The sequence below is a fragment of the Symphalangus syndactylus genome, chromosome 19, assembly GCF_028878055.3.
Source record: "Symphalangus syndactylus isolate Jambi chromosome 19, NHGRI_mSymSyn1-v2.1_pri, whole genome shotgun sequence".
Classification (NCBI taxonomy): Eukaryota; Metazoa; Chordata; class Mammalia; order Primates; family Hylobatidae; genus Symphalangus; species Symphalangus syndactylus.
This window is the reverse complement of record NC_072434.2, coordinates 22385513-22404357: the sequence shown is the minus strand read 5'-3', so window position 1 is coordinate 22404357 and position 18845 is coordinate 22385513. Positions and strand designations below refer to the sequence as shown.

General features: G+C 41.3%; 1 protein-coding gene across 11 annotated transcripts in view; it reads right to left on the bottom strand.

The window, feature by feature from the left end:
* Window positions 1-5622: 5622 nt before the first annotated feature.
* The window catches only part of DDX59 (DEAD-box helicase 59), a 31153-nt gene continuing 17930 nt past the window's right edge, over window positions 5623-18845 (bottom strand). For 7 of the 11 annotated variants that reach the window (XM_055234852.2, XM_055234856.2, XM_063613709.1 and 4 more), the window contains 4 exons: window positions 16278-16529; window positions 14929-15081; window positions 14300-14428; window positions 9563-10052 (listed from right to left, as the gene is read on the bottom strand). In XM_055234852.2, the coding sequence (XP_055090827.1) occupies window positions 9789-10052; window positions 14300-14428; window positions 14929-15081; window positions 16278-16529 (798 nt within the window). In that variant the 3' untranslated portion in view covers window positions 9563-9788. Of the gene's footprint in view, window positions 6076-9562; window positions 10053-14299; window positions 14429-14928; window positions 15082-16277; window positions 16530-18845 lie in introns of those variants that run through there. The other 4 variants (XM_055234858.2, XM_055234857.2, XM_055234859.2 and 1 more) reach the window with 4 other exon arrangements.

Sequence of the window (18845 nt, the reverse complement as noted above, 5' to 3'; positions counted from 1 at the left end):
GAGTGCAGTGGCTCGATCTCAGCTCACTGCAACCTCCACCTCCCGGGTTCAAACGATTCTCCCGCCTCAGCCTCCTGAGTAGCTGGGATTACAGGCGCCTGCCACCACGCCCAGCTAATTTTTGTATTTTTAGTAGAGACAGGGTTTCACCATGTTGGCCAGGCTGGTCTCCAACTGTGACCTTGTGATCCACCTGCCTTGGCCTCCCAAAGTGCTAGGATTACAGGCATGAGCCACTGCACCCGGCCATCTGTATTTTTAAAAAAAAAAAAAAAAATCTATTGAGTTCATTGGTCTCACAAAGGCTATCTAGGCTTTTGGTTACTAAATTAAACAGGAAAAACCAATGTTTTGCAAAACAAAATGGAGATTAATAATTAGTTATTTGAAAGTACTATGTATCCAAGATTAAAACCATACTCAAAGATTAATCAAGAAAAGCTATGGAAGCTTCAATTACACATAGAGGAAGTTGAAATCCAGAGAATCCTACTTTACAGATTTTCTTAAAAGGAAGCATACAGCTCAATCAGAACCTATTATCTTCAGTACACACTGAATGCTAGGAGAAGATGGCAGGAGAAATCTAAGCTATCAGACCTTCTTCACCTTGGAGCCACTACTGATTCCTCAGTTCCTGGATTGATGTGCCCAGGACACCTTTAGTCTGGGTCTTTCTTTAAACCTCATATGAATCCTTGAATCATTTACAATGATCTCTCATTTAAAAAAAAAAAGTCAAAAATGCATCATCACCCAATACCTCTCCAACAGCATTAAGGTAAATTATTTTAATTTTCTTTTTCTTTTCTTTTTTTTTTTTTTTGAGCCAGAGTCTTGCTCGGTTGCCCAGGCTGGAGTGCAGTAGTGCGATCTTGGCTCTGCCTCTCAGGTTCAAGCAATTCTCCTGCCGCAGCCTCCTGAGTAGCTGGGCTTACAGGCAGGTGCCACCACGCCCAGCTAATTTTTGTATTTTTAGTAGAGACAGGGTTTCACCATGTTGGCCAGGCTGGTCTCGAACTCCTGACATCAGGTGATCCACCTGCCTCGGCCTCCCAAAGTGCTGGGATTACAGGTGTGAGCCACCGCGCCTAGCCAATTATTTAATTTTCTAGACATTTGAATGATTTATAATTTTACATGTACTAGTTAATATCTATTAATGAGATTTCAAGTATACAAACTAATTTTTCTTTTTCTTTCTCTTTCTTTTCTTTCTTTTTCTTTCTTTCTTTCTTTTTTCTCTCTCTCTCTCCCTCTTTCTCTCCCTTTCTTTCTTTCCTTCCTTCCCTCCCTCTGTCCCTCCCCTCCTTCCTTTCTTCCTTCCCTCCTTTCTCTCTTTCTCTTTTTCCTTTTTTTGTGATAGGGTCCTGCTCTATCACCCAGGCTGGAGTGCAATTGTTCAAACACAGCTCACTGCAGCCTTGACCTCCTGGGCTCAAGCGATCCTCCCAACCTCAACCTGCTGAGTGGCTAGGACTATAGGTACATTCCACCATACCCAGCTGATTTTTAAATTTTTTGTAAAGACAGGGTCTCGCTATGTTGCTCAGGCTACAAACTAATTTCTTAACACAATGCTATCTTTCTCCATAAATAAAATTAAAGTATAACTACTTATACTAAAACACATACACAAACTTCCACACTTTTTCTTCACCCTCAAATCCAAAAGAATTTAAAGGAAATTGAATATTTATCCATAAGTAAATGAATATGAAATCTGCTCATTATTTTAAAAGGACATATAGTGAACATCTCCCAGCTGTCTCCTCTCCATAGGCTACCACATTTGCCTTTTTACTATCCTTCCAAAGATAATTTCTGTGTGTTAGTGTGTAGGTAGATGCACACACACACATTTATATAAAATTTCAATTAGGAATTTTCTGTGTTTATATTTTTGCATTCATGAAAGTCATAAACTAATTGTGTAAAATGTCATAAAAATCATGACACTTTGGCTGGGAGTGGTGGCTTACGCCTACAATCCCAGCACTTTGGGAGGCTGAGGCTGGTGGCTCACTTAAGGTCAAGAGTCCAAGACCAGCCTGGCCAACATGGTGAAACCCCATCTCTACTAAAAATACAAAAATTAGCTGAGTGTGGTGGCGCCCACCTGTAATTCCAGCTACTTGGTAGGCTGAGGCAGGAGAATCGCTTCAACCCAGGAGGCAGAGGTTGCAGTGAGTGAAGATCATGCCATTGCACTCCAGCCTGGGCGACAGAGAGACTCAGTCTCAAAAAAAAAAATAAAAACATAAACACTTGTTTATAAATGCCCTAATGTCCTTTCCGTGAAGCACTACATTTAATTGAATGCACTGGGTTGCCTAACTCATATGCCATAGCAGCTTTGTCAGTTCTAAAATGCTGCCCTGGCTTCAGGATTCATTTTACTATTATCTCCTGACTCCCAGCCCTTAAAATTCTCTGTAATTCCAATGCAAATATCACAGGATTCCAAATAGAAAAAAAAAAGTTAAAAACAGTCCCTCCCTAGTTAAAATCGCCCTTCTCTTAGCAGACTCTTTGCTTTCCTTTAGATATGTTGGATGTTTGAGAACTTGTCGGAGACATATCAGTCCCTGATCGCCAGTAGTTAATTATCTGTACTGTGAATGTGTTCACGGAAGTTCTGGTGAACTATCCAATCCTTCAGTGATGGTATTGAGCGGAGAAAGCCATGGCAGATGCTGCCACCTGGGGAGCAGTGGGAAGAGCTGTAAAATGCACTGAGAAGGAGGGATTCGAACACCAGCCAGAAGAACTCAGATTTGATGAGGCTGTCAGCCGGGAGCAGTTGAAGGTTTCTGAGTAAGGAAACATCAGAGAAGGACAGCAGGTCCTCGAATAACATCATTTTGCTCAATGCCATTTCGTTATAAGGTTTTGCTTTTTAAAAAAGGTTCTCACTGTCGCCCGGGCTGGAGTGCAGCAGCGTGATCACAGCTCACTGCAACCTCGGCCTCCCCAGGCTCAGGCGAGTAGCTAGGACCATAGGCACATGCCACCAGGGCTGGCTAATTTTTGCATTTTTTTTTGTAGAGAAGAGGGTCCCACTATGTTGCCCAGGCTGTTCTCAAACTCCTGGGCTCAAGTGATCTGTCCACCTCGGCCTCCTGAAGTGCTGGGATTATAGGCTCGTGCCACCATGCCTGGCCGCGTTATAATGTTGATGAGAAAAACATGGATTCCCGGCTGGGACCACTGTCTGTGCAGAGTTTGTATGTTCTCCCCATGTCTGTGTGGGTTGTCTCTGGGTACTGTGGTTTCCTCCCACAACCCAAAGGTGTGCACGTAAGGTCACTGGCATGTCTACATGGTCCCAATGTGAGTGTGGGTGAGTGGGTGCTCCCTGCATGGGAGTGGTGTGTGGGTGAGTGCTCCCTGCAGAGGAGTGGAGTGTGGGTGAGTGGGTGCTCCCTGCATGGGAGTGGAGTGTGGGTGAGTGGGTGCTCCCTGCATAGGAGTGGAGTGCGGGTGAGTGGGTGCTCCCTGCATGGGAGTGGAGTGTGGGTGAGTGCTCCCTGCAGAGGAGTGGAGTGTGGGTGAGTGGGTGCTCCCTGCATGGGAGTAGAGTGTGGGTGAGTGGGTGCTCCCTGCATAGGAGTGGAGTGCGGGTGAGTGAATGCTCCCTGCATGGGAGTGGAGTGTGGGTGAGTGCTCCCTGCAGAGGAGTGGAGTGTGGGTGAGTGGGTGCTCCCTGCATGGGAGTAGAGTGTGGGTGAGTGGGTGCTCCCTGCATAGGAGTGGAGTGCGGGTGAGTGAATGCTCCCTGCATGCAAGTGGAGTGTGGGTGAGTGCTCCCTGCATGGGAGTGGACTGTGGGTGTGAGTGCTCCCTGCGAAGGGATGGTAGCCTGTCCAGGGTGGGTTCCCACCTGGCCCCCTGGGCTGCTGGGATGAGCTTTCAATGTTTTTTTGTTTTGTTTGTTGAGACAGAGTTTTGCTCTTGTTGCTCAGGCTGGAGTGCAATGGCACAATTTCGGCTCACTGCATCCTCCGCTTCCCAGGTTCAAGCGATTCTCCTGCCTCAGCCTCCGAGTAGCTGGGATTACAGGCCTGTGCCACCACGCCTGGCTAATTTTTGTATTTTTTAGTACAGATGGGGTTTCTCCATGTTGGTCAGGCTGGTCTCAAACTCTCGACCTCAGGTGATCCACCCGCCTTGGGCTCTCAAACTCCTTGGCTGGAGTGATCTGTCCACCTCGGCCTCCCAAAGTGCTGGGATTACAGGCATGAGCCACCATGCTCGGCCAGAACTTTCAATGTTTTGTTTGTTTGTTTGTTTTCTTGTAGTCCTGCTCTGTCGCCCAGGCTTGAGTGCAGTGGCGTGATCTCGGCTCACTGCAACCTCTGCCTCCCAAGTTCACGCCATTCTCCTGCCTCAGCCTCCCAAGTAGCTGGGACTACAGGCACCCGCCACCACGCCCGGTTAATTTTGTTTTTGTATTTTTAGTGGAGACGGGGTTTCACTGGGTTAGCCAGGGTGGTCTCGATCTCCTGACCTCATGATCTGCCCACCTCAGCCTCCCAAAGTGCTGGGATTACAGGCGTGAGCCACCATGCCCGGCCATCGAGCTTTCAGTGTTTACTATCAGAAATGCTTTGGTCTTTATTTAGAAGTTCGGTGATGTTTCTGTGACCAGGAATATGCCATAGGAACTTCACTCTTGTTTGTATCAGTTAACCTGTGGTAGAATAGGTTTTGCTATATGTCATTTCAGTTAAAGTCAGTTTCCAAGAATTTATCGACGACATGAAGTGAGGACTTACTGTAGTGATATTTTACTTGGAAAATATTCTCCTCCTGTGGATTAGAGGAATATTGAGTGGAAAGGGCTAATATTTTGAAGTAATGAAGTCTTGGGCTTCAGTACCAGCATGAAAATGTGGACATTTTGAAAAAATACAGATAGGACTTCGTGACTAAGCAGATATGGAGATTAGGAAGAGAAATGAGTCAGTGATGACAGCGGGCTTTGACTGAGCAGGACTGGGGGCGTGGTAGCACCATAGGCAATAGGGAAGTCAGAAAGGAGGAACTAGGCTTTCTGTAGGGAAGATGATAAATTTGGCTTTGGAAATGCCGATTTTGAGACAAAAAGTTCAGTGAAAAGTTGAAGGTATGTATCTTCAACTATAGCTAGCTAGCTAGCTAGCTAGATGAAAGGAGCCAGGGCACAAGCAAAAGGATGGGATTGGAGATTTTATGTGTATATATATGTTTTTATCATGTAATATTTCAAATACATCAAATGTAAATCAAATAGTAATGAACTTCCATGGCCCATCACCTGACTTTAATAATGATAAACTCTTGGCCAAACTTTTTTCATCCACAGTCCTCACCCTGTATTATTCTGAAGCACATTCTAGACATGGAAACAGGGATTTAAAAGTATGAAGCACAGAAAATATAGATTTGGGGAAAACCTCAGAGAACCTTAAAGCAAACTTTCTCATTTTACAGTTGAGCAAAGCTAAAGATTAGAGAAGTAATTAATTTGCCCTGTTAAAAAAACAAAACTGGTAGAGCTGTAAACGGAACCCAGTTATTTGCAAACAGCTTTGCCAAGTGGTCTTCTTTCTGCAGTGAAATGAGGAAAGTAAAGTTGATGTGCAAAGTTTTCAAAGCTAAAATTTATTTGTAAGTTACTATTTGTAAACATTACAAAAATAAACACTCGTCTTATGCTTTATTTGTAATTTTGTCCTATATCATCACACGTGCAACACATTATAAAATATAAAATAGGTTCTCACACTAACAGTAGAACAAGAGAACTGTGTTTACTTAATTATCCATTGGTTGGTTTTCACACTGTGGCCCTAGAGCCTCTGAGGTCATTGTAAGTATGCCTTGGCGACAACAGAAGAGTCCTATCTGTCCGGAGTCAGTTTACTGGTGGCTGCCAAGAAAGTCACCTTGGATGACACGTTACCTGTTGTACCATACCTCTGTTTATGGAGTAAACTTCATATTGATTGTGGCGAGTAGAATGTATAACAAGGCAATAAGAGATGTGTTGATATTAATACCAGAGAAGGGCACAACCCAAATAATATTCAGCTGCCAGAAGAAAATAGTGTAGTTTTACTGGAAAATATGACAGGTCATGCATCCAGCTTAGATTTATTAATCAATGAGTCACAGTTTAAATATGTGGCAGTGTTCTTTGTAAAGATGTTATGAAACCAAAAAAAAAAAAAAAAAAAAAACCCACTTTGACTTGCTGAAAAAAAAGGTGATTTAAAAAATGTGCTTGGGCCTGGGCGTGGTGCTCACGCCTGTAATCCCAGCACTTTGGGAGGCCAAGGTGGGCGGATCACCTGAGGCCTGGAGTTTGAGACGAGCCTGGCCAACATGGTGAAACCTTGTCTCTACTAAAAATACAAAAATTAGGCTGGGTGTGGTGGCTCACGTCTGTAATCCCAGCACTTTGGGAGGTCGAGGCGGGTGGATCACTAGGTCAAGAGATGGGAGACCATCCTGGCCAACATGGTGAAACCCGGTCTCTACTAAAAATACAAAAATTAGCTGGGCGTGATGGTGTGCGCCTGTAGTCCCAGCTACTCAGGAGGCTGAGGCAGGAGAATCACTTCAACCTGGGAGGCAGAGGTTGCAGTGAGCCAAGATAGCACTGCTGCACTCCAGCCTGGACAGCAGAGTGAGACTGCATCTCAAAATAATAAAATAAAAATGTGCTTGGTATTAGAAATACTAATAGAATGGCATTAAAAGTATCTTATAAAGTGGCACTGAATATTCCAGAATCTAAAAGCCACTCCTTAAGGTGTTTGATATATAAAAGATGTTTGCTTCAATCTGGCAATAAAGCAACCAATTCAGTATTTTTATCATATAATATAGTTACTGTAAAACAAATGTCTGATGGCCGGGCGCGGTGGCTCACGCTTGTAATCCCAGCACTTTGGGAGGCCAAGGCGGGCGGATCACGAGGTCAGGAGATCAAGACCACTGTGAAACCCCGTCTCTACTAAAAATACAAAAAATTAGCCGGGCGTGGTGGCGGGCGCCTGTAGTCCCAGCTACTCAGAGAGGCTGAGGCAGGAGAATGGCGTGAACCCGGGAGGCGGAGTTTGCAGTGAGCCGAGATCGCGCCACTGCACTCCAGCCTGGGTGACAGAGCGAGACTCCGTCTCAAAAAACAAAAAAAAAAAAAAAAAAAAAACAAATGTCTGAGAGTGTATGTGATTAGTTTTTTTAGCTAATTAAAAATTTAAACTGTATGGTAATTCTCACAAAAATCTATTATTTAAAATTTTATAATATAGTAATTAGTGTCCTTTATTGGAAAGAATGGTCTCTTATTCAGAGAGTAAGTCCTTCTGTCTTGTTTAGTACTACATGTTTTTTCTTTCATGAACTAATGATAGGTGGTAGCTTTTTAAAAATAAGATCTTTAATGGGGAAAAAAATACTGGCAACACTGGGATCAATTTTTTTAAAAAGTTTAATGTTCTGGTCTGTAAAATACATAATTGAGGAAACCACTGCATTGCTGCACCCCAGACAACAGAAGAGCAGACATCTGAGACAAGGAAGTTGCCAAAGGAAAGATCTTAAGGAATGAGAAGCAGAAGTCAAGATTCAGAGAGGCAGGAAGAACCAGTAACAGGAGCTGGAAGATTGTGTGGCGAAAGGGAAGTAAGGGGAAGGGCACTGATAGCCGGCTTCTACCCTGTTGGGTATTTGACATATGCAACTGCGCTTAACTCTCATAATGAGCCTGTGAGTTAGGGGCTCTTTCCTCCACCTCTAAGTCATCTCCTGGCCTTAAGAAAGTGAGGGTTTCAAGAAGGGTGGCCCACAATGACCGATGCAATAAAAAAGTTTAAAGTGAGAGCTGGCAGAACGTAGTTTAAGAAGGTCAACAGAGACCACGGGAAGATCATGTATGTACAGTGGTGGGAACAGAAGCCAGACTGCCAGCAAATTAAGTAAACCAGTGGGGTTATACTATAGCTAATATTTTTTGCATTACTACAGTCTCTCAAATATTATTATTTTTGTTAAAGTAATAGTCTCCTTTCCAGGACTTTGGCAAGCAGAGGCAGGAGGATCATTTGAGGCCAGGAGTTTGAGACCAGCCTGAGAACATAGTGAGACCTTGTCTCTTCAAAAAATAAAAAAATTAGTTGGGTGTGGTGGTTCAACGCCTGTGGTCCCAGCTACTTGGGAGGCTGAGGTGGGAGGATTGCTGGAGCCTGGGAGGTTAAGGCTGTAGTGAGCCATGATCACGCCACTGCACTCCAATATGGGGTGACAGGGTGAGATGCTATCTCAAAAAAACAACAACAAACAAACAAAAAACTACATATCCTGTAAATGCTGTTTTTCTGGCCATGCCACTTTTATTTATAAACAAGTTTGAGTCTAATGAAAAACTGCCCTTTTCTCTAGTAATTATTATGAACACTTTTAAGGCATTTAGTATACATAAGCATTGTGCTAATGCTTTTTTCAGCCTCCCAGTGCACTTTTGCTACTGCACCCTGGGACCTTACTAGTTACCTTATCCTTGTTCCCTTGAAATCAAACATACTTACCACTCAACAGTTAGCAGATAGAAGCAGAAAGAGAGCCAGAATCCTGGGGGTTCATACACTCTTTGTGGAGCGTCTTTCTTTCCTTTGGGTGGAGACAACACTAAGAAATTACCTATACAGGGACTCCTTAGTTAGCAAAATCTTGCCCACACGTGGAAAGGATGCCGAGTCTACAAAGCTTGGTTAAGTGTCTACGTACTATCTAAATTTCCCAACTAATTTGATGCTAAAGGTTTTTAAATAATGAAAGTATAGATGTATCGAAGTCAAGCACTGGCAGGCACTTATCTTTCCTTCATTTAAAACTATTAATTGAGGCTGGGCGCAGTGGCTCACGCCTGTAATCCCAGCACTTTGGGAGGCTGGGGTGGGTGGATCACGAGGTCAGGAGATCAAGACCGTCCTGGCTAACAGGGTGAAACCCTGTCTACTAAAAATATAAAAAATTAGCCGGGCAAGGTGGCGGGTGCCTGTAGTCTCAGCTACTTGGGAGGCTGAGGCAGGAGAATGGCGTGAACCCGGGAGATGGAGCTTGCAGTGAGCTGAGATCGCGCCACTGCACTCCATCCTGGGCGACAGAGCAAGACTCCGTCTCAAAACAAAAACAAAAACAAACAAAAAACCTATTAATTGAATTAGCAGGGCAACATTCATTCAATAACACAATGACATTATTTTGATAAGTAGCCCATCTTATTTTTAAAAAAGTATTAACCAAGCGGAAGGTAAAACAACTGAGAATGAAAGTAGACATTTCATATTTATCTTTCAAAAGTGGTTCTGAAAATTTCTTCCAGTTTCCATCATTTACATTTTTCCTAATTCTCATTTATTCAACAATAATTCAAGTGCCAATGTGCTTGTGGAACTGTGGGGGAACCAAGTAAAACAATCACTGATCCGAGTCAGAGTCTTTGTGGAGGTTTCTGGTTCTGACAGTAGCTCTGAGGACTATTATTTATTTTAAAAAGAAAAAAGAAACTTCATCCAGAAGAGAAAAAACTGTATTTTATTTAATAATTCATTTTCTGATGTTTTTAATTTATAAGAATTAAGGGAAATAAATACAATATAGTTATATACATTTTATTAAATTAAAAATATCTTAAATATTTTTTAAATTCATGTACATTTCCATTTATGCAAACCATAAAATAACAATTTTTTGCTGACTATGTACAATAAAAAAAATTATTCAAGTGGCAGAGAAAATCATTTCTGAGAATTACTTTTATCATGTTTTCTGATAATATCCATAAGATTAGCTCCTGTAACCAGATCATTCTGTGTCTGTTTATCTTTCTGTTGTTCCTTTCTCTTCTGGTCATGAAGGTATGGGGAATTTAATAACTGAGGGGGAAGAATGGATCCTGTGGGCTTTACTCGTTTTGCAATATCCCAGAAGAGTCTTTTTGAATTATTATTGATGAAAGTAATCGCTGTTCCATTTTGACCTAATCTTCCTACTCTTCCAATCTGAAATAAAATGCAAAGAACATTTTCAAGATGTCCATGTAAAATCTTAGTGTCTTTTGAAAGAAAATGAATACTATTACTTAAAGTAGCATTACTGGCCGGGTGCAGTGGCTCACATCTGTAATCCCAGCACTTTGGGAGCTGAGGCAGGTGGATCACCTGAGGTCAGGAGTTTGAGACCAGCGTAGCCAATGTGGCAAAATCCTGTCTCTACTAAAAACACAAAAATTAGCCAGGCATGGTGGCACACACCTGTAAATCCTAGCTACTTGGGAGGCTGAGGCAAAAGAATCGCTTGAACCCAGGAGGTGGAGCTTGCAATAAGCTGAGATCGTGCCACTGCACTCCAGCCTGGGTGACAGAACAAGACTCCATCTCAAAAAAAAAAAAAAAAAAGTAGCTTTACTAAGATAAGATTAACCTTCATCCAGACAGCATTTTTTGAATTATGCATCTCAATATATCTGTGAAATTAATTTACTAGGCCTACACCAGCATATTTCTTTTGGTCCAAACAGAAAATAAGAGAGTGATCACATAAAATAAAAATAAGTATCGCTTGTGAAACTTGTGTTTTAGTTATACCTGTATGGGTGGTGTTGGGGGTAATGACATAAAGATGTTTCTTATTGTGGGTGGGTTAAGGTCAAAAAATTCTGAAAGCCCATGCATTAAGAGCAAGAGGACTGTTTACTTCCAAGGCTACTTAAGAGGCCTTGAAAAGTGAGATTTATATTAAATCATCTTTGCATAAAGTTATTTCTCTTTTTTTTTTTTTTGAGGTAGAGTCTCATTCTGTCGCCCAGGCTGGAGTGCAATGGTGCAATGTCGGCTCACTGCAACCTCCACCTCCAGGGTTCAAGCAATTCTCTGCCTCAGTCTCCCGCATAGCTGGGATTACAGGCACCCGCTACCATATCTGGCTAATTTTTTTGTATTTTTAGTAGAGATGGGGTTTCACCATCTTGGCCAGGCTGGTCTTAAACTCCTGACCTTGTGATCTACCTGCCTCAGCCTCCCAAAGTGCTGGGATTACAGGCCCGGCTAGTTATTTCTCATTTTGAGAGAATTAAATGGACACAAATTTGTGGAGTATCAATAAGGCACAAAATCTACTTATCTCCAAATAGATAATGAAAATATACTAAGAAACTCTTCAAAAGAGGGGGAAAATACACAATCATGGTCAATTTCTGCTCCTTAACTGAAATGTAAAACTTAAAGTCTATATTCAGAAATATTTAAATGAGTAGACAGTTTCTGCTAATACAGAGGGCATTTTTAACACTGTAAAAGAAACTTCTAAAAAAGTTAAGAGGGGAAGCCTCTAGGGAAAGAGACAGAGAAGAGAGGCAAGCAAATATTGTTTTTCAGTAACAGCTTTTATTTATACCTGACTTAATTAAATTACTGAATTGTTCCAATAAAAATAAAAATATAAAAAGTAGTTATTTCTCTATAAAAGTCCACAGAAAAACAAGTAGAAATAAAAAAATTCAAAAAGACAAAGAAAAGATTATACAAAGTAGCTTCAGGCTGGGCATGGTGCTTCATGCCTATAATCCCAGCAATTTGAGAGGCTGAGGCAGGAGGATCACTTGAGGCCAGGGTTCAAGACCAGCCAGGGCAACATAGCAATACTCCATCTCTATGAAAAATAGAAAAATTAGCCAGGTGTGATGGCGTGTACTTGTAGTCCCAGCTACTCAGGAGGCTGAGATGGAAGAATCGCCTGAGTCCATGCATTCACAGTTACAGTGAGCTATGACTGTGCCACTGTACTCCAGCCTGGGCAATAGAAGGAGACCCCATCTCTTAAAAACAAACGAACAAAAAAACACTTGCAAATCATGTTTTTGGCAAGTCTTCTAGAGTATACAAAGAATTTTCACAACTCAAAAATAAAAACCCAATTTAAAAATGGACAAAAAATTTGAACAGACATTTCTCCAAAGAAGTTAAAAAAATGATCAATAAGTACATGAAATAATGTTCAACATCATTAGTCATTAAAGAAATGCAAGGCAAAATATAAGGAGGTTTAACTTCATACCCACTAGCATAGTTATAATAAAAAAGATAAGTGTTGATGAGGATGTGGGGAAATTGGAACCTTCATAAGCTGCAGGTGAGAATGTAAAATGGTGAAGCCATGTTGGAAAACAATCTGGCAGTTCCTCAAAATGGTAAACACAGAGTTACTATATGACTCAGTAATTTTATTCGTAGGCATATGTCCAATAGAAATGAAAATATGTCCACACAAAAACTTGTACATGAATGTTCACAGCAGCCTTATTCATAGCAGTCAAAATGTAGAAACAACCTAAATGTCTAGCAACTAACAAACAAAGGTGGCACATCTACACAATAAATTTTTTTGGCAATTTAAAAAAATGAAGTACCGATACATACTATGATATGGATGAACCTTAAAAACATTATGCTAAGTAAAACAATCAACCCCCGTGGAATACTTAATTCCCTGATGTGCAGGTAAATGTGGTGGTACCAAAATAAATAAAGAGAGAAGTAGTACTGTATTAAGTAAAAATAAAGGCGACAATGCACTGAAGGCACTAACAGCGTTTCAGTGGGTGATGCTAGTAAATGTGGCATTCAGAGGTGATGTTAAGAACACTACAGACAGGCTTTACTTGAAGAGTTTGTAAGTGAAGCCCGAGAGGGAAGACAGGTAGCAGTCAGTGAGATAATGCGGCGCTAAGAGAAGGCTCTATTTCTGCTAGAGAGAGAAGCTATTGTTACCTTTGGCAGCAAAGAAAAGAAAGAAAACTTTCAAAAGTGAAAGACTAGAACAAATAAGGATATGAAGAGGAGATGAAGATTCCTTAAAAAAATACTTTAAAGGATCAATTTTATTTTGGCCAGACATATCAACTTAAAACGATCTTTTTAAACAAAACTTTTTGATTATAAAATCTCACTGATTATATGCTCACTGAAGAAAATAAGAAAAAGAAGCAAAAATAAACCAAAAATTTACTACTTAAAAAATTTTTAATTAACATTTTTGGTTACTTCTAGTTTTTTTTTGTTTTTTTTTTTTTTTTTTTTTTTTTTTTTTTTTTTTTTTTTTTTTTTGAGACGGAGTCTCCCTCTGTCGCCCAGGCTGGAGTGCAGTGGCGCAATCTCGGCTCACTGCAAGCTCAGCTTCCCGGGTTCACGCCATTCTCCTGCCTCAGCCTCTCTGAGTAGCTGGGACTACAGGCGCCCGCCACCACGCCTGGCTAATTTTTTGTATTTTTAGTAGAGACGGAGTTTCACCATGGTCTCGATCTCCTGACCTCGTGATCCGCCCGCCTCGGCCTCCCAAAGTGCTGGGATTACAAGCGTGAGCCACCGCGCCCGGCCTATTTTTTTTTTTTTTTAAGGCACTTTAGGCATACTTTTAAAAACAAAATTTAGTTTTTATACATACTTACCTTTTAAAAACAAAATTTAGTTTATATACATATATATCTTAAAAGCAGGCCAGGCGTGGTGGCTCACACCTGTAATTCCAGCACTTTGGGAGGCCCAGGCCGGAGGATCACTTGAAGTCAGGAGTTTGAGACCAGCCTAGCCAACATGGCAAAACCCCGTCTCTACTAAAAATACAAAAAAATTAGCCAGGTGTGGTGGTGGGTACCTGTAATCCAAGTTACTTGGGAGGCTGAGGCACAAGGATCCCTTGAACCTGGGAGGCGGAGGTTGCAGTGAGCCGAGATCAAGCCACTGCACTCTAGCTTGGGTAACAGAGTGAGACTGTCTCAAAAAAAAAAAAAAAAAAAAAATCTTAAAAGCAAAAATACATACAGTTTTATACACTGCTTTTTTTTGGGGGGGGGGCGGAGGTGGGAATGAAGTCTCTGTCACCCAGGCTAGAGTGCAGTGGCATGATCACGGCTCACTGCAACCTCCTCCTGCCGAGTTCAAGCGATTTTCCTGCCTCAGCCTCCTGAGTAGTTGGGATTACAGGCGCCTGCCACCACACCCGGCTAAATTTTTTTTGTATTTTTAGTAGAGATGGGTTTTTGCCATGTTGGCCAGGCTGGTCTGTGAACCCCTGACTTCATGTGATCCATCCGTTTCGAGTGATCTGCCCGCGATGGCCTTCCAAAGTGCTGGGATTACAGGTGAGCCACTGTCCTGGCCGATACTGCTTTCTTAAACTTGATATCACATTGACAACACCTTTCCCAATAAAACTCGTGAACAAAATAGTGGTAACATATAAAGCTCCTTACCTGATGGACATACTCGTCCATACTTGAAGGCATATCAAAATTGACAACCAGCCTGACACTGATCAAGTCTAGGCCTCGTCCCAAGACTCCTGTGCTCACTACAACTTCATAGTCTCCTTCGAGTAATCCCTTTCCAAAAAAGCAACAAAATTTATTATTCAGAATTTATTTTGTGTGGTTTTGTGTAATTCTGATAGCTTTTCTTTTTTCAGTGCTTACTTCAATATTTTTGTTGCAATATCTTTTCAATAGGTAAAGGTCATAGTAAACCTTAAAAATGTATGCAGCTAAAATTCTCCCCAATCCCCATGGAATTTATTAATTTATTCAGGCAAACCTTTTCCAAAGGTGAATTACTGCCCTGCTCTAGTCCAAACTGACCTGATTTCAGAAATGGTAAGTTCTGAATTAGTAATCTATTTAGTATATATTCCCTGCAGAACAGGCTATTGCTCCCCAAACAAAAAGCCTGAGCAAGAGAACATTAACTTCATGGTAACCGCTTGTTTGATGGTCTTGTAGTCATTAAAAGAGGGTCTGTTATAAAAACCAGCTGTAATATGGTATCTCTTGAAAATGAGGCAGAACAGATTTATAGAAAACAGAACATAGAATGTTGGGTGTCAAACCTTCAATATGTTTTTCCTTTCTATTTGCGACTTCTCTGAATGTATAGATATGCTTTTCAGCCCTGTGATTTTCTCAACGGCTTCACTCAAAAGATCTGCTCCTAGTTTGCAGTCCACAAATACTAACACTGGAGGCTTAAAGAGTTTCTTATCCTGAAAAATTAAAAACATAATCAAAAATTATTCATATAAAATAATTTACAATGGGAAGTTTTCTGAAAGATTATCACAAGCTAGTTATCAATAGGTTTATAAATATCGTTAAGAAGGAGGCTGGGCGCGGTGGCTCACACCTGTAATCTCAGCACTTTGGGAGGCCGAGGTGGGCAAATCACAAGGTCAGGAGTTTGAGACCAGCCTGACCAACACAGTGAAACCCCGTCTCTACTAAAAATACAAAAAATTAGCCACGCATGGTGGCAGGCACCTGTAACTCCAGCTACTCGGGAGGCTGAGGCAGGAGAATCGCTTGAACCTGAGAGGTGGAGGTTGCAGTGAGCTGAGACCATGCCACAGCACTCCAGCCTGGGCAACAGAGCGAGACTGTCTCAAAAAAACAAAACAAAACACAAAAGGAACAAAAAGGCATATTATTAAAATAAGCGTTTTATTTAAAATATGCACAAACAGAAGCCAGTCTTTTGCCCCTCTTAATTTTCCATCACTTAATACTGCAAAAGTAATTCAAACATTTTAAGTGTGATTAATGTAGTTCTACATGCTGCTAACAAGTCAATACCAACCATATTTAACTTAATACTTTTTTTTTTTTTTTTTTTTTTGAGATGGAGTCTCACTCTGTCACCCAGGCTGGAGTGCAGTGGCGCAATCTCGGCTCACTGCAAGCTCTGCCTCCCAGGTTCACATCATTCTCCTGCCTCAGCCTCCCGAGTGGCTGGGACTACAGGCATGTGCCACCACGCCTGGCTAATTTCTTTTTGTATTTTTAGTAGAGACGGGGTTTCACCATGTTAGCCAGGATGGTCTCGATCTCCTGACCTCATGATCTGCCCGCCTCACCTCCCAAAGTGCTGGGATTACAGGCGTGAGCCACCGCGCCCAGCCCTTCTAAAATATTTTCAAAGGAGAACATATTCCTTAGGAATAATCGTGATATTTAAACTTATTTCTATGATAAGGAAAAGAAAACCCAACCCTGTATCTATCCAACATGTTTTCCCAAATAGGTATTTATTTGATTCTCACAGAATTCTAGGGTAGGTAAAGCAATTTATTAGTAAATACCTATATCAAATTCCCCGAAAGTTGTATCTAAAAAGTATTCTCTTAAGAGCTGTGAAAAATGCAAACACAATCCATAAAACATGGTTAACTGCTTTACTACTCACATTTAAAATTTCAAATAATTTTTTCTTTTTGGCTGGGTCTTCTACCCACAGAATAATCTGACGTACATTGGCACAAGGTAGGTTCTTTTCTCCAGTGATAATTCTCACAGGATTATGCAGAAGCTGGCTTGCTAGTTGTTCTATGCTAGTTGGAATTGTGGCTGAAACCAAAATGGTCTGACAATCATTAGGAATGTTTTCCAAAATGTCAAGCACTTGTTGTTGAAAGCCCATCTTTAACATGGTATCAGCCTAAAATAAAATTATATTAAAGTTAGTCTTGTTTGACATTAAAACCCAGAACCACCCCCAAAAAAGACTAATATAATTAACAATATAAAAATTAAAAATTCTTAAATAGAAAACTATACCACAATGTCAAGAGAACTGGAAAAATATGTTTATGCAAAATTATAAACTGTGCAACTAAATGTTTACAATGATATACAAAGATTATTATTGGCATTATTAATAGTAGCAAAAAGCTATATGCATTCTAAATATTCATCAGTAGGGGATTTGCTAAATTATGGTAGATCCATATGACACTATGCTGTCAAGAAAAATGATCAAAAAGCCCTTTATTAAATAATGAATGATTGCTAGGTTAAAAAAAAGCAAATTACAGAATATTATGTGTAACAAGATACCTATTTATGCTACAAAAATATTATATGTATATACACTCAAGAAACTGCTAAATTGCTAACACCAGGGAGAAGGCTGGAGGGCTTTAAGGGAGGCAATTCTACTTTTAGTTTTTTGCAAAGTTTTTTTTTTTTTTTTTTTTTTTGAGACGGAGTCTCACTTTGTCTCCCAGGCTGGAGTGCAGTGGCGCGATCTCGGCTCACTGCAAGCTCTGCCTCCTGGGTTCACGCCATTCTCCTGCCTTAGCTGGGATTACAGGCGCCCACCACCATGCCTGGCTAATTTTTTTGTGTTTTTAGTAGAGACGGGGTTTCACCGTGTTAGCCAGCATGGTCTAGATCCCCTGATCTTGTGATCCACCAGCCTCGGCCTCCCAGAGTGCTGGGATTACAGGCGTGCGCCACTGCGCCCAGCCCCAAAGTTTTTTTTTTTAACTATGAACACAGATTATATTTATAATAAAATATGATTTTAAATAAAAATTAATGTTAGGGGCTGCTATGGTCTGAACTGTGGTGACCCCCCCTAAATTCATATGTTGAAATCTAACCCACAATTTACTGGTAATAAGAGGGAAAGCCTTTAGGGGGTGATTAAGTTATGAAGGCTCCACCCTTATGAATGGAATTAGTGCCCTTCTAAAAGAGGCTGGATGGAGCTCTGTGTGAGGATGCGGCAAGAGGGTGCTGGTGCCATCTTTAAAGTAGAGAGCAGGCCCTCGCCAGACACTGAATTGAGGCTAGGGCTTTGATCCTGGACTTCCCAGCTTCAAGAACTGTGAGAAAAAGTTTCTGCTGTTTATAAATTACCCAGTCTAAGGTATTTTGTTATAGCACCAGGAGTGGACTAAGACAGGGGCTTTCACTTCTAGTTTTCTATACTGTTGGTTTGTTACAACCATGAATTACCAAGCAAATAAGAACATTTTTTTAAAGTTAGTGCTGCTATTAAAAAAAAAAAATTAAGGCTATCTTCAGTTGCAAATACAATCCAGGTGTCTATAATTTGGGAACAATGAGGGATTTCTTTTTTTCCCCCTTCTGGGCCCTGATTCAGGATAATTCTTTTAAACTATTAAGGCATTGTGGGTGTTTGTTGTGAGACAGGGTCTTGCTGTCACACAGGCTGGAGTGCAGTGGCATGATTCTAGCTTGCTGGAACTTTAAACTCCTGGGCTCAAGAGATCCTCCAGCTTCAGCCTCCTAAGTAGCTGGGACTATAGGCACAAGCCAGGGCACCCAGCTCAGCACTGTATTTTTAAGTGCCCACTAATGTGGTGTCATCCATATTAAAACTTGAATATTCATTTTAATATTATTAGTGGAAAAAAAAAATTGTCACCCAGGTTGGAGTGCAGTGGTGCCATCTTGGCTTACTGTGCAACCTCCTGGGCTCAAGCCAGCCTCCCACCTCAGCTTTCCAAATAGCTGGGACTACAGGCACATGCCACCACACCCATTTAATTTTGTATTTTTAGTAGAGATAGGGTTTTGCTATGTTGCCCAGGCTCCACCCCCATTTTCTAACATGTCTTTAATGTGCACAAATTATTCAACAGATGTTATTCAAAATGCAGAGTGGGCCATAAAAAGCATTTTTTTTTTTTTTTTTTGAGACAGGGTCTTGCTCTGTCGCCAGGCTGGAGTGCAGTGGTGCAATCATGGCTCACTGCAACTTCTGCCTCCTGGGCTCAAGCGATCCTCCTGCCTCAGCCTCCTGAGTAGCTGGGACCACAGGTGTGACCACAGGCACGTGCCACCATGCCCAGCTAATTTTTGGTATTTTTTTTTTGCAGAGACTGGGTTTCCCCATGTTGCCCAGGCTGGTCTTGAACTACTGGCCTCAAGCAATCCTCTTGCCTTGACCTCCCAAAGTGCTGGGATTACAGGCGTGGGCCCCTGCACCCAGACATCTCCTTAT